The sequence below is a fragment of the Hordeum vulgare genome, chromosome 6H, assembly GCF_904849725.1.
Source record: "Hordeum vulgare subsp. vulgare chromosome 6H, MorexV3_pseudomolecules_assembly, whole genome shotgun sequence".
Lineage (NCBI taxonomy): Eukaryota > Viridiplantae > Streptophyta > Magnoliopsida > Poales > Poaceae > Hordeum > Hordeum vulgare.
In genome coordinates, this window is record NC_058523.1 from 510,025,659 (window position 1) to 510,039,142 (window position 13,484).

Below are 13,484 nucleotides of genomic sequence, written 5' to 3' on the forward strand. Positions count from 1 at the left end.
GTGGCGACGGGGCGGGGCGGCGACGGGGCGGGCGGCCGGCGGCGATTGGGGCGGTGCGAGCGACGAGGGGCAGGGCGGCGGCCACTGGATCGACTTCCGCGGGCCTAACCAACAATAAGTCCCAATAAGCTCCTACTAGAGAGTCTTATTTGATAAGTCCCAATAAGTCCCTTGTGTTTGGTTTAGGTGTGACTTATAGGGACTTTTTTAAGTCCCAAAACCAATAAGTCCCTGAAAACAAACACCCTCTAGATATTGCTTCCACCACACAGGGCATTATCAGGACCCTAGGAAAATTGGATCATCCGCCGGTGATTGTTCTGCAGGGTGAATCAAGTAGTTGGATCATCTATCACGGTTCAAAAGGAAAGAGAACGGTGGAGATTGATACGAAAAATTGATTCACACTGCAGCTGCATGTATGCATGTGGTGTGGGAAACCACTCACGGCCCGCTTCCGATGGCAACGGCATGTCGTTATGCACAACATGGCGATGCATGCATCCGGCTGAAACGACGAGCTCAATCAAAACTACGGCCCAACAATCACTCCACGCCGCAGCTTCTCCGTCCCCGGCATGCAGTGCATCGGACGGTCGCTACGTCACCGTCGATCGTGAAGCCGCCGCCACCGTCGGGCCGTCCGTCGCCGGGGTTGGAGCTGGTAGAACGGCCGAGGACGGGAACGATCGATGACGACGCAGCCGGCGGTGAGCGACCCTCTGGTGGACCTATGGGAGCACCTGGTGTCGCCCAACAGGACGCACCTCTCCTGCTTCTACCCGAGCAAGATCACCATGAGCGGCATCTGGACCGGCGACAACCCTCTCGACTTCTCCCTCCCGCTCATCCTCTTCCAGATGCTGCTCATCACCTTCACCACCCGCGCCGCCACCCTCCTCCTCTCCCCGCTCGGCCTCCCCCGCTACATCTCGGAGATACTCGTACGTACGTCTCCATGATCACCGCATGCATGCGTCTTCCATCATCATCCATGGCGGCAACGACGGCTGAACTGTTTTTCATGCGCCAATGCCTTGCCTGCAGGGCGGCTTCGTTCTCGGGCCCTCGGTGCTGGGCCGGCTCCCGCACTTCACCGACATCGTCTTCCCCGCGCGCAGCATCTTCATCCTCGACTCCATGGCCCTCCTCGGCCTCGTCTACTACACCTTCACCATCGGCGTCGAGATCGAGGTCCCCACCATCACCCGTGCCGGCTTCCGGAGCTTCTGGTTCGCCGGTGCGTCAGCACTCCTGCCTTTCCTCATCGGCGCCGCGACCGGCTACATCGCCCTCAGCACCGACGATGCCCGTCAGAATGCTGACTTCCTCAACAGACTCTCCTTTCCCATCTTCCTCGGGTCCACCTTCGCCTCCACCGCCTTCTCCGTGCTCGCCCGCAACATCGCCGAGCTCAAGCTCGCCGGCACCGACGTCGGCCAGATCACGCTCTCCACCGCCCTCATCAACGACACTCTCGCGTGGACCGGGCTCACCGTCGCCACGGCGCTCTTGTACGCGGAGGGCGGTGGGTTGCTCCCATCCGTGTGGACGCTCCTGTCGGGGCTTGTCATCTTCGGCGTGAGTGTCCTCCTGGTCCGGCCCGCGCTCTTGCGGCTGGCGCAACGCGCAACCACCGAGGGGGAGGTAGTCGGCGAGGATCGGGAGTGCGCCGTGCTTGTGGGCGTCATGGTGGCAGCTCTCGTGGCGGACGCCGGGGGCACACACGTCATCTTTGGGGCCTTCGTATTCGGGCTCGCCGTGCCCAACGGGCCCGTCGGTGTGGAGCTTGTGGAGAAGGTGGAGGACTACGTGGTGGGGACGCTACTCCCGCTCTTCTTCGCCATGTCCGGCCTCCGCACGGACACCTCCAAAGTTACTAGCATGGAGGCCGCTGTGCTGCTGATGAGCGCTGCCATGGGCGCGTCGGTGTTGAAGGTGGTCGCTTGCATCGGTGTGGCCGTGGGGTTCGGCATGCCACTGCACGACGGCACGTCCATTGGGCTCCTGCTCAACACCAAGGGGATCATCGAGCTCGTCATCCTCAACATTGCAAGAAACAAAAAGGTTTCAATTACCAAGTCGATTCTAGGATTGTAGTGTATAATTTTTGAACTAATTTTGTTGCTAAACTATGCGTGTCTTTCTCTGGTGGTTGCAGATCATGAGTGACCAATCGTTCACGGTGCTGGTGTTCATGTCGGCGCTGATCACGGCGCTGGTGAGCCCGTTGCTGACCATGGTTGTGAAGCCGGCACGCCGGCTTGTCTTCTACAAGCGGCGCACCGTGGCGTGGCCGCAGCCGGACGCTGAGATCCGCGTGCTCGCTTGCGTGCACATGCCCCGCGACGCCCCCGCGGCCATCACGCTGGTCGACGTCCTGTCGCCCTCGCGGCGCTCGCCCGTCGCCGTGCACGCCCTTCACCTCATCGAGTTCGCCGGCCGCGCCTCGGCTCTCCTCTTGATCAACGCCTCTGCCCCAGCCTCCTCTTCCTCTGATGTTTCGGACCAGGGCCGGAGCCACGTGGAGATGCAGTTCAAGCACATCGCCCACGCCTTCATGGCTTACGTGGACAACCACGCGGCAGGCGGCGTCATGGCGCGCACCATGGCTGCCGTGTCGCCGTACGCGTCCATGCACGAGGATATCACCGCCGCTGCCGAGGACCAGCACTCGGCGCTCATCGTGCTCCCATTCCACAAGCACCGGTCGGTGGACGGAGGCATGGAGGTGTCCCACCCGGCGATCCAGTCGCTGAACGCCAGCGTGCAGTCCTGCTCGCCATGCACGGTGGCCATTCTCGTCGACCGAGGCTTCGGCAGCGGCGTCACCGTGCCGGGCGGAGCCGGCGGGTGCCGCGTGGCGGCGCTCTTCTTCGGCGGGCGCGACGACCGCGAGGTGGTGGCCCTGGCCACACGCATGGCGCGCAACCCGGCCGTCGACCTCACCGTGATGCGCTTCGTCCAGAAGGGCAGGGCCGGCAGCATGACGTCGAGCGAGTTCGACGCTCTCAAGGAGCGCAAGGCCGACGACGGGTGCATGCGGGAGTTCCTTGACCGAGCTAACAGTGGCGGCGCCGGCGTGGAGTACTGCGAGAGGGGGGTGTTCAACGCCAACGAGATGGTGGCGGAGATACGGAACGTGGAGGCGGCTGGGAAGGACCTTTTCCTGGTGAGCAAGACGCCGGGGGCGTCGGCACTGACGGCGGGGATGTCGGACTGGAGCGAGTGCCCGGAGCTGGGGCCGATCGGGGACCTGCTCGTGTCCAAGGACTTCCAGACGAAGGCGTCCGTGCTGGTGGTGCAGTCCTACGGGAGGGCGCCGGCATCGGCGTCGGCGGCGGCGACGACGTCTTCCGAATTTGCTGTCGGCGAGGCCGTCTTGCCGGCACTAGAGCCCGCCGTGTCGGCGCAGGAGGCCGGCATGAGGACGGGGCACCCGCCAAGGCGCCCACGACAACAAGCTGACTTTATGCTTTGATAGTATAGCCTGGAAATGCTTGCTACAGTAGCACATTGATTAATTAGGGAGCGCCTAATTTTTGCAGGGGAATTAGGGAGTGTCGATTGTCGAATGATCAGTCGACTGATGCTAATTTGTGTGACATTCAAAAAATTAATCCAGTCAGAAGCATACAGAAAATTAAGATCTCATGAACTAGCTTAGCTTTGTTGAGAACGATTTATTGGCTAACACTTAAGCAAGTGACATAGTATAACATATTAAAAAATAGGGACAAGTATATTTTTGGTCCTTCAACTCTTTTGAAAGTTTAGAAATGGTCCCTGAACTTTCAAAACCAGATAAGTTTAGTCCCTTCGATGGTTTTAGTCTGACATGAACAGTACAACAATGAATATCTCTCCCTAACAATAAAGCAAATAGGGTTTCTGGTCGTCCGTCGTGGCATTTTTACGAAAAAGTCCCTCCATTTTCAGTTAATCAATCCGCAGTCCTTTCTTAAGTGGAAAAAAACGTTTCGTTTTTTTAAAACAGCCCCTGTCCTCCACCGGTCCAGGGATGTGGTGGATCTGCGCCCCCTGCGCCCCCGCCCGACGCCTCCTCCGCCACGGCCCCATGTGCAGCCGGGTGCGGCGTCTCCAAACGAGCGGCACGCGGCCCTCACGGTCCCGGGCGAGCCGCTCCTGCGCGCCGCCGCGGAGCTTCTCCAGCCGCGGCGCGTCGCTCTGGTGCATCACGAACACCTTGAGCACGTTGAACAATGCGTCCGCCACCCACAGCACGCTCCCGCACAGGCTAATCCACCTCTCGCTCTCGCCTGGCAGGGTGGGCTCACCGCGGCGGTGGAGGACGGCCGCGACGAGGAAGAGCAGGTTGCCGAGGAGGACCGGGACCTGCACGCTGGACTGCAGCAGCTGCGCGCGGCTGTCGGCGCGCTCGTCCGTCTGGCACGAGCTGAGCACCGAGCCCAGGATCCAGAGCACCGCGCCGGCGAGCAGGGCGTCGGCCGCGCGCCTCTCTAACCTGTCGCCCTGCTCCACCATCAACACGAAAATGCAGCAGTCGGTCAGTTGAAGCAATCGCCGAGCTCAGCGGTGATTGTGGTTGTCGACGGTGCACACTCACTCACCTTGGAGAAGAGCTGCAGCGCGAGGCCGACGATGGCGAGGACGCAGCCGGCGGCGTGGAGCGCGGGGGCGAGGAGCTCGACGAGGCCGAGCTGGGGGTCGAACCGGGCGAGGCCCACGCGGCAGTCCACGCCGGCAAGGTGCCCCCCCAGGTCGTGCGCGTTCACGGCCGCCACCACGGCCAGCGCCACGCCGGCCACGGCGAGCCCGGCGTCCCCTGGGGCTAACACCGCCCTCGGACGCGCACAGCGCCGCGAGCCCCGCGGCCAGGAGCAGGGTCCCGAACATGTACGCGCCGGCGTTGATGTACTCCCACCGGCGCACTGCCAGCGCCGGCCCGTACAGCCGCGCCTCCCTTGCCGTCGCAAGCTTCACCATTCCCCCTGGCCGGTCGAAGGGGATCAAGCAGAGCTCATTCCAGGCTGCTCCATGGACGCGTTACTGCGGACGCCAAGTAGTTAAGTAGCCAAAAACCGCGGCGGGTGGGAGTAAATGCGGCGGCGGGAGTTGGGGCGGCGGAGATGGATGCGTCGGCGGAGTTTGGAAGGAGCGCGCGTAGCGCCGTGCATGGAGAGATGGCGAACAGGTGGTCTCTGGCTGTCTGCTCTGCTCCCAGGTGGAGTCATCTTTTTGACCAAAGGAAACATGGGCACATGCAGACCAAGTGTTTGGTTGCGATGCTACATGTGGCCTTTTTTCTAGGCAATGCTACACGTGGCATTTCATATATGCTGTGCGCCACGTACTACCAAGTACCCACACAACATCTTTAACTTTTGTGCTGCCGTACGTGCCTTGCTATCTCTCCCTAATCTCTTTCTAATCTTTACCTACTAATAAAGCACGGATAACTTCTGTCCGTACGTCATCGAAATTGCCCCTGAAGTTGATCAAAATTACCCACCAATGCCACCCGTAAGTTAAAAAACGATTCAGTTTTTTCTTTCACCGGCCCGCACGTATTATTTGAACCTATGCCGCCATATTATGTCCATAGTAAAGGACTAGCAGGATGGAGAGAGCCTTGCTCTTCTTAGCTGAAGACCCAGGTTCGATTCCCTCTGCACTCTGTTTTTGCTTTTTCTTTTTTAGTTTTCCTGCCCCTTCCCCCAACTCCTACTCCCCTCGCGGCGGCGTGTCGGCGCTGGTGTCGAAGGGCCTGGCCAGCATGGGCGCGCACATGGCGTCCGGGTACAGCCGCGTCGTCGGCGTGCACCTCGCCATCAACCACTTCCGCAGCGCCGCCCTCGGCGACGTCGTCCTCGCGCGCGCCGTCCCCGTCCACCTCGGACGCTCCACCCAGGTCTGCGCCCCTCGTCCGTCGCCTTCCTGTTAATCGCCTCGCCATCAACCTTGCTCCAGCTTTGCTTGCTTGCTCAATCGGACGTGGAACTAGATTTTGAGGGGCTGACCGGAACCGATTGGGTTTGGATAGGTGTGGGAGGTGAAGCTCTGGAAGATGGACCCGTCGGAGAAGGGGAAGAAGGGCCCGCAGATCGCCGAGTCCAGGGTCACTCTGCTCTGCAACCTGCCTGTGCCGGACAACCTGCACCACGCCGGCGACGCCCTCAAGAAGTACGCCGCCGGAGCTGCATCAACAACCACCCCCACCAGCAAACTGTAGCTACTCGTAGTATCATTATCATCTCGATGTGTACATTTACTACATAATTTTTGACAAATAAAATATCTACAAATACTATCTCCAGTTTTAAAATAACACATGAAGCAAGTTTTGCAAAAAAACAATAAAAAAATTGCTACCAAAAATACCTGTTGTAAAGCTAGCTTGACAAACAATTTATTTGACCGGAAGGCAGTTAGGACAAGGCGACGTGTGAAATTGAGCTTTTGATTGAACCAAAGGCTTGGGATTGTGTAAGATAACAATCACCTGGAGATAGTATTTGTAAGATTTTTGACAACCATGATATATATTTTTTAAAATGTAAAGATTGCTTCAACTTGTGAATAAATTTAAAAGAAGAAACATTTTCTTGCATTTATGCACAAAATTTCAAAATCAAGCGATGATGTGTGAAGATAATATGATCATCATCATGGAAGATTATGTTTTTTCTCCCGTTGCAACGCACGGGCCATTTTGCTAGTAGTAAATTCAAAAAAATAGCCAACAGATTAAAAAACTGAAATTTTATGACATAAAAAACACTTGGGTGCCCAAGGTGCATGCGGATTTTTGTCATGTTCCGTATTTCGAGGAGCTTGGGGCAAAAAACAAAAGTAAACCTGTTCTATGATAAACAGTGAATTAAAAAAAAAGGTTTTTTTGGCGTCGAAGAAGCTCAGTTGCGCAAGGTGCATGAAAAAATTCGTGCTCAAATAACATCGGAGGAGATTGTGGTGTTTGGAAACCTCCTGAAATGGCACGTACACGTCGGATATTCATTTTGGCTCTTGGGAGCAAATGATCCTGCATGTTCAAAATGTATTTTACAAATGTCAATTTTTTTTAAAAATATACATGTGTTCGTTGTCACGCTCAAATGGCACATACAAATTTACAGGTCAAAAACTTAAGTATTTTGACTTGTGCAAAATGAACAAGTCGAACGACAACTTTTACCTCCAAATGTTACACTTAATTTTTGTTTTTCCACCAACGAAGCACCACTATCCCATATGGCATGAAATTTGACAAGCACACTTACCACACTAATATGAACATCTACAAAAAAAAAATCAGAATTTTTAAAACTTATCTACTATTTATTTTTGATTTTACTGTTCATTAGGGAGCGTATGCTCCCGGGAGCCAAAAATACACGTCCCGTACACGTACACTATTTTGCTTATTTTGCCACGAGCAACTTCAATATCATTTGACACAAAAATTGACATGCACCTTGCTCACCCAAGGATCATGGATTCCAACAAATTACAGTTTTTTTTTTATTTTGTTTGCTGTTTTTTGAAGTTAATGTTTATGATAGAGCCGACTTATGTTCTTTTTTTTGCCTCGAGCTCTCTGAACGATCAAACATGACTAATTTTTGCACCCACCTGAGTATCTTCGATGTCATACAATTTCAGATTATTTTGATTTTTTGCTATTATTTCTAATTTATTGTTCATATCTGTACTATTCACACTGGACGGAAACCATCTGAGGGACTAAACTTATCCGATATTTAAAGTTGAGGGACCTAGTTTTGCTGGATTTGATGTTGAAGGACCATTGCTACACTTTTAAAAAAATTGAGGGACGAAAAATATACTTGTTCTTAAAAAATACTCTACGTAAGATCTCATGAATTGGTCTTGCCAAATCTCAGTGGATGTCTTAGTCGATGCTATATTCTACAGATCTTATATTAAGATCCCTAAAAACAGTTTTTTTTTCACGTGTTACATTACTTGACTGGCTGAGACCTTTCCACACCCCGGGATTGCTAAATCTCAGTACACAAATTTGAGAAAATTCACAGATTTAACAAAAAGTTCTAAAGTTTGAAAAAAAATTGTTCACAAATTTTAAAAATGTTTATAAATTTTACAAACTATGAAAATTAAATGAATTAAAAATAAAAAAGGAAATCAGAAAAACCCAGAGAAAAACGTTCTCCTCGAAAAACCAAAAAAAATCAGTAGAAGATCGCAAAATTTAAATGAATTCAAAGCAAGTTTGCCAATTAAAAAAATGGCATATTCAGAAAATTTGATAAAACAAAAGAAGTTCACAAATTTGGAGATAATGTTTGCAATTTTCAAAAGGTTCATCAAATAAAAAAACAAATGCAATTTTAAAAGAAAAAGAACAAGAAAACGAAAAAAAAAGAAATAGAAAAGGAAAGAAACAAGAAAACCAAAATAGAAAACCAGAGAAAAAAAACCATTGAGCAATAATCCAGAAGGAAGAGAAAAGAAGAAAAAACCTGGCTGGAAGTTTCCAAAAACCGGACCAAGGAGCTTCTAGAAGTTTCACTGAATAGGCATGATAATTTCGACTTGTTGTGGGTGCAACCCCTGTCGACCAAGCGTTTTTTATTGGGTCGGATTGCTTGACAACTGGCAAAACAGCACATACGTGCCGTGTACGAGATGGCCTATGTTCAGCGCCTTAAGCGCCGAACAGGATTTGGTCGATTTCTTCGTACTCCTTATGAAAACTTGGATTTGATTTAGAGAGTGGATTTTTAGCTCCTCGAATAGTTTTTTGGCATGAAAACTTGTAGGAACCTACAAAGTTTGATCATCATCGTTGATGATGCAAAGTTTCAGATTTTTTTAATTTTGTTTTCTAATTTTTTAATTTTACTGTTCATAGAGGGTGCCTAGGCACCCGGGAGCTATCACACCTTTCTCAGATCACTATAATGGCATCCATAGACAGCCTCTCTCCATCGGGCTAATGGAAGGAAAAAATCACAGTAGCTATGAGTCTATGACACTAACCTGAAGACAACATAAAAGCAAACATACACATTCAAACAAATACTTGTGCTTTTAAAATCTTCAGCTCATTTTCTAAAAAAAAAAACTAAGTGCATGCTATAAAAAAAGCTTTATAAGGAGAGCAAGCGATGGAGACATCACAAGGAAATTCAATGACGAGAAAAATGAGCTAACTTAATAATTATTTGGTTCAAAAGAGAAATTCATGTTAAAACTGATAGGGATCTTCTATAACTTCTAAAGTAGCAAATTGACAAACCTTTCTGAACTAATGTCATGAGAAAACAAGGTATACAATAATCATAGATAAACAACCGCACCAATGTTGGTTCCCGCGCTTGACATTGTTTTTTCCTGAGGTCATCAAACTCATCTCTCTCCTCTTAACTATAGTGCCATAACAGATTTTTCGCCTACATGGCATCCTTAGCACCGAACAAGGTGGAGCACTCCGAAGAGCCTTATGCACTGGATAAAAAGCACCGGAGGGAGTACACTAGATTGAACTCATTATGTCCTCTGGTCACTCTTCAGTCTTGCTCAATGGGACTCCAGGAAAATCCTTCGACTTCAGTGTCAAAAAATGATGTTCAAGTCATTAAGCTTGTGTTCCTGAAGTATTTGATCTAGCCAATGCCATTGTTGATTCCTGGTATTCATCAAGAAACCGACTGTGTAGCAGCATTGGCATAGGGGCAGCATAGTGAAGGTCTTTTTGAATAATTTTGATAGAACTGATGAATCTCATGGTTTCGGCCTTTGGCTGTAATGGAACTTGTGTTGCTGCCTGTGGAGATCATCCCTCACACTGTGAACTGATTAATTCGATCCTGTTATGTCCCCCACGCTGGTGCAGCTGCCTGTGGAGATCGCAAGGACGACAAGCTCCCTATGAACTTGTGTCGTTTGTGACCATGCAGTTCTTGGACGATAAAATGTCCACAGATCCCACTACGATCTGGATTCTAGACAACCTTAGGTACACCCTCTACTTTATCTTCTGCATGGTTGTGTCCAAATTTAGATGTGCAACATGAAAGTTTAACATAGATGTTATAATGCGGCTGAGAAACCTTTTTGTCTCTTGGGTATTAAGGAAATGCTGGAAGTACCATTAGCAGGTTCCTGCTCTATATATATCGGGTTCCAACATTTACTAGAAATATATGTGTCCATTTACTTGCAAGAATTGCAGCACAACAGCTGACATTAGAAGGTTCCTGCTCTATATATATCGGGTTCCAACATTTACTAGAAATATATGTGTCCATTTACTAGCAAGAATTGCTATTTGAGCTGCTTCTAGATTAATTCCTTGAGGAAACTAACTATCAGCTGTTGTGATTTCCTTACCTCTTTATCACCCGAGAACAATATATTCTCACCTTCTCTTTCTCTTTTAAACTGCAATATTGAATGGGTCCGTCTCTACATCAATTTTCTTTACTGATGCTACCAAATCTTTGTAACATTCATGTATGTCAGTTGCAGCATTTACATAAGTTGATTGCATCATTTAAATTGTAGATGGATAGCTGGACTAAAGAAGACAGCCCCATTCTGACTAAGTAATAAGTTCACATGTTCCATTTCTAAAAATAAGTTCCCATGTGTGCAAATGCACTACTTCAACTAGTTTGGGACTGAAGGCTTTGTTGTTGTTGTTGTTGGTTTACATGTGTCCAGAGTTTACGCATCCTTTCTCAAACTTCACCAAAAAAAAAGTATCGAAGTTCTCTTAATGACCACCTGGGCAGAAGTTCTGACATGTAGATTTTCTTTGTGCTCGGCACAAAGAATTTCTTAGAACTGAAGACTTGAAGATTTTTCAAAAATAAACATTACAGGCGAAGATGCTAGAAGCATTGGTTTAACAAGGGTGGTAGAAAAGCCTCCTTCCATGCTTCTATATACCTGGTGCTTTTGCCGCATGCCATCCAATAGTACTCATGCTATTTGCTTCTTTATGATGGATGCAGTCAAATCCTGGAATGCCGCCTACTGACTAGACCATCTATAGGTTGGCATAAGAAAGAGGGGACTGAGAGGAAAGAAAGATAATAAACCAATATTGTATTCTGTGTCCTTTTATTCAGTTGGAGGATAGTAAACCAACATAGTTATCCCCATCTACTAAATGGGACACTGTAGATGCAGGGTCACTATACTAAATGGGGTATAGATAATTAGATATCAGTAACAATTAAACCATTCTTCCTTTACTCAAATCTCAACTTTATAAATCAAATAGATTTTTGCAAAGTACATGGAGATAGTATTCCGAAACAAAATCATACCATAGAAGTCTGTTAAACAAACGAGTATTGGTGCTTTTCTCTCAATAGACATGCTAAGTACTAGCATTATTCTTGCCACAGTTAGTTCATGATCTTTCAAAGACATCTTCCTATAATGTAATATAGATATTAAAAATTTAAGAACTACAACTACAATAGATAAGAAAGGTGGTACCTCTGAATGTGCCTGAATGTATGCAGAAAGGGCTTCACCAGCTTGGGATATAATATCAACAAGCAGGCCCGTATACTCCATAAATATTCTTTCTTCCTCGCGCAGCTTCCGTGTATTTGCATTTTTCTTCTCCAACCTTAGGGTAAGAAAATGCCTAACTATATGACACATGATAACATCAAACCCATCTCTCTTATTATTGCCGTTACTTCTGGAGGAACAGCCCCCGCGGATTTGTGCTTGAGCTGACAGAAGTAAAACTGCAGACTGGACAAGTTTTCCATCCTTCACGTAATTCCATATCTCATCAACTAGATTATCTGTTCTTTCTGCTAGCAGTCTAATTGTATCCAAAAAGATTTTCTGTAAAAGAATCACCACATAAAAAATAAATCTTAGAGCCTTTAAGCATATGTATGCAAATAAGTGGTACAGAACAATTTGGGATAATCAACAGGGCAAAAAAAAAGCTGAACAGAATAGAATTGCTGACTACAAGTCTCTAAAGAAGAATGTTCACCAACAGATGGATACATAAAAAATATAAGGAGAACAATTCAATATCTGGCAACTGGAGATGTAATATTCTAGTCCTTTGGTATCATTATCAACTTATTAACAGCAATTCATGATCTATGACAATACGGAAGCTTCCTTTTATTTATGTAATGCTGCAAAACCACTTTGTGTATAGAGGGAAGTGAAACAAACCATTTCAGGCATGCATAGCAGATGGATAATCTTGTAGATATAATCCTGACGGTTCTGGTGTGGAACTAAATTATCCTCCAAATACTTATGCAGACAAGTATTCTCGACCGCGACATGGAGTGGGAGTAGGTTCTCAATGATGTCATCCCCGACTGTGCGTACATTGGCTGATGCACCATGACGGAAGAGTAACTTGATCATGTCAACAGAAAACCTTTCAGCAGCTTCATGGAGCGGGAAGTATCCATATGGGTTAATGCAGTTGGGATTGGCATGGTATCCATTGAGCCTTGGTGCCTTGCCCTCCAATATAACTTTTGCACATCGTAAAGCATCATAACTGATCATGTAAGTTAAGGTTTGTGAGGTGATGCTATGCTTCCATGTTATACCCCCCTTGCTCACCAATAAGTTGAGTAAGCACCGGACACTATCCTTTTCTAGGATGGGCCACAACTGGGGAGTTAGTTCGTAGAAGACCGCACGTAGCGACTAAATCATGCACAGTTGAGAAAAGGTGAAAGGAGATCAGTTATCCCATTAAAAAAACACAACAAAATAAACAAAATCCTGTTGAAGTGTATTTTGACAACCAAAAACATGTTTTTCAGTAGACAACTTAATAATACTAAAGGATAGACACTAAACAATTAACTAATATGGCAAAACAGAATTTTGTGTAAGGCGGGAAAAACCTTAGGAGTAGGATCTTGGGTGATTATATCATTCGGCATGGACCGGGCAATCAAAGCATACTCTTGAAAAATATCCTGAAAGCGATAATGTCAAAGACAAGTTATATCATTTGGTATGAACCTGGCAAACAAAGCATACTGTTGAAAAATAATCTGAAAGAGATAATGGCAAAGCCAGCAATAAAGAAAGAAAATAGAAGGGCAAGGAAGATCATAGAGATGGGTAGTTACAATACCTCCCGAAACTTCTTGAAGTCAAATTTAAAAGGACTTTTAACAGATGGGTCCTTTAAACTGGCCTTAGATTTCACTTCCATTGTCCCTTCCTCTGAAACAAAGGATCTCTAATCTCAAATTTACACTCCATAAAAGATTACAAATTTACACTGTAGGTAGTGTGTTGTAGAACAAACAATGGTTAAATAGTGAACCCTATGACCATGAAGGGAAAACGGGACTTTATATTTCAAATGAAACAGTCAAGAAAAAGATTGCGACAATAAAACGGGGCGCAGCAAATTAAGCCCGGTTTCAATCAGAAGTTGAGATGTTGACATGAGGACCACCTCCAGATCTGAGGGTCGTGACTAACAACTATTG

General features: G+C 47.7%; 3 protein-coding genes and 1 pseudogene across 3 annotated transcripts; 2 read left to right on the top strand and 2 right to left on the bottom strand.

Annotated features, from left to right (window-relative positions):
* Window positions 1-517: 517 nt before the first annotated feature.
* On the top strand, window positions 518-3,639 carry LOC123401409 (cation/H(+) antiporter 15-like). Its single transcript, XM_045095195.1, has 3 exons — window positions 518-944; window positions 1,048-2,067; window positions 2,162-3,639. Exons 1-3 carry the CDS (start codon window positions 693-695, stop codon window positions 3,479-3,481), a joined length of 2,592 nt encoding a protein of 863 aa, XP_044951130.1. The 5' UTR covers window positions 518-692; the 3' UTR covers window positions 3,482-3,639.
* A 300-nt stretch (window positions 3,640-3,939) lies between these two features.
* LOC123405698 lies at window positions 3,940-4,968 on the bottom strand (annotated as a pseudogene).
* A 143-nt stretch (window positions 4,969-5,111) lies between these two features.
* Window positions 5,112-6,214, top strand: LOC123405699 (1,4-dihydroxy-2-naphthoyl-CoA thioesterase 1-like). The gene is made up of 3 exons (XM_045099290.1): window positions 5,112-5,206; window positions 5,683-5,893; window positions 6,026-6,214. The coding sequence occupies exons 1-3, from the start codon at window positions 5,112-5,114 to the stop codon at window positions 6,212-6,214; spliced, it is 495 nt and encodes a 164-aa protein (XP_044955225.1).
* A 5,175-nt stretch (window positions 6,215-11,389) lies between these two features.
* LOC123405700 lies at window positions 11,390-13,201 on the bottom strand. The gene is made up of 5 exons (XM_045099291.1): window positions 13,121-13,201; window positions 12,885-12,959; window positions 12,190-12,681; window positions 11,479-11,841; window positions 11,390-11,413 (listed from the first exon to the last, which is right to left on the bottom strand). Exons 1-5 carry the CDS (start codon window positions 13,199-13,201, stop codon window positions 11,390-11,392), a joined length of 1,035 nt encoding a protein of 344 aa, XP_044955226.1.
* Between the last annotated feature and the right edge of the window lie 283 nt (window positions 13,202-13,484).

Excerpts from the sequence above, each read along its gene's own strand:
- LOC123401409 (XM_045095195.1), top strand. The coding sequence starts at position 693 with ATGACGACGCAGCCGGCGGTGAGCGACCCTCTGGTGGACCTATGGGAG. Across the intron at positions 945-1,047 it reads GCTACATCTCGGAGATACTC|GGCGGCTTCGTTCTCGGGCC; the intron begins GTACGTACGTCT and ends CCTTGCCTGCAG. Across the intron at positions 2,068-2,161 it reads ACATTGCAAGAAACAAAAAG|ATCATGAGTGACCAATCGTT; the intron begins GTTTCAATTACC and ends TGGTGGTTGCAG.
- LOC123405699 (XM_045099290.1), top strand. The coding sequence starts at position 5,112 with ATGGATGCGTCGGCGGAGTTTGGAAGGAGCGCGCGTAGCGCCGTGCAT. Across the intron at positions 5,207-5,682 it reads GCTGTCTGCTCTGCTCCCAG|TTTTCCTGCCCCTTCCCCCA; the intron begins GTGGAGTCATCT and ends TTTCTTTTTTAG. Across the intron at positions 5,894-6,025 it reads ACCTCGGACGCTCCACCCAG|GTGTGGGAGGTGAAGCTCTG; the intron begins GTCTGCGCCCCT and ends GGGTTTGGATAG.
- LOC123405700 (XM_045099291.1), bottom strand. The coding sequence starts at position 13,201 with ATGGAAGTGAAATCTAAGGCCAGTTTAAAGGACCCATCTGTTAAAAGT. Across the intron at positions 12,682-12,884 it reads CCCAAGATCCTACTCCTAAG|TCGCTACGTGCGGTCTTCTA; the intron begins GTTTTTCCCGCC and ends TGCATGATTTAG. Across the intron at positions 11,842-12,189 it reads TGCTATGCATGCCTGAAATG|AAAATCTTTTTGGATACAAT; the intron begins GTTTGTTTCACT and ends ATTCTTTTACAG.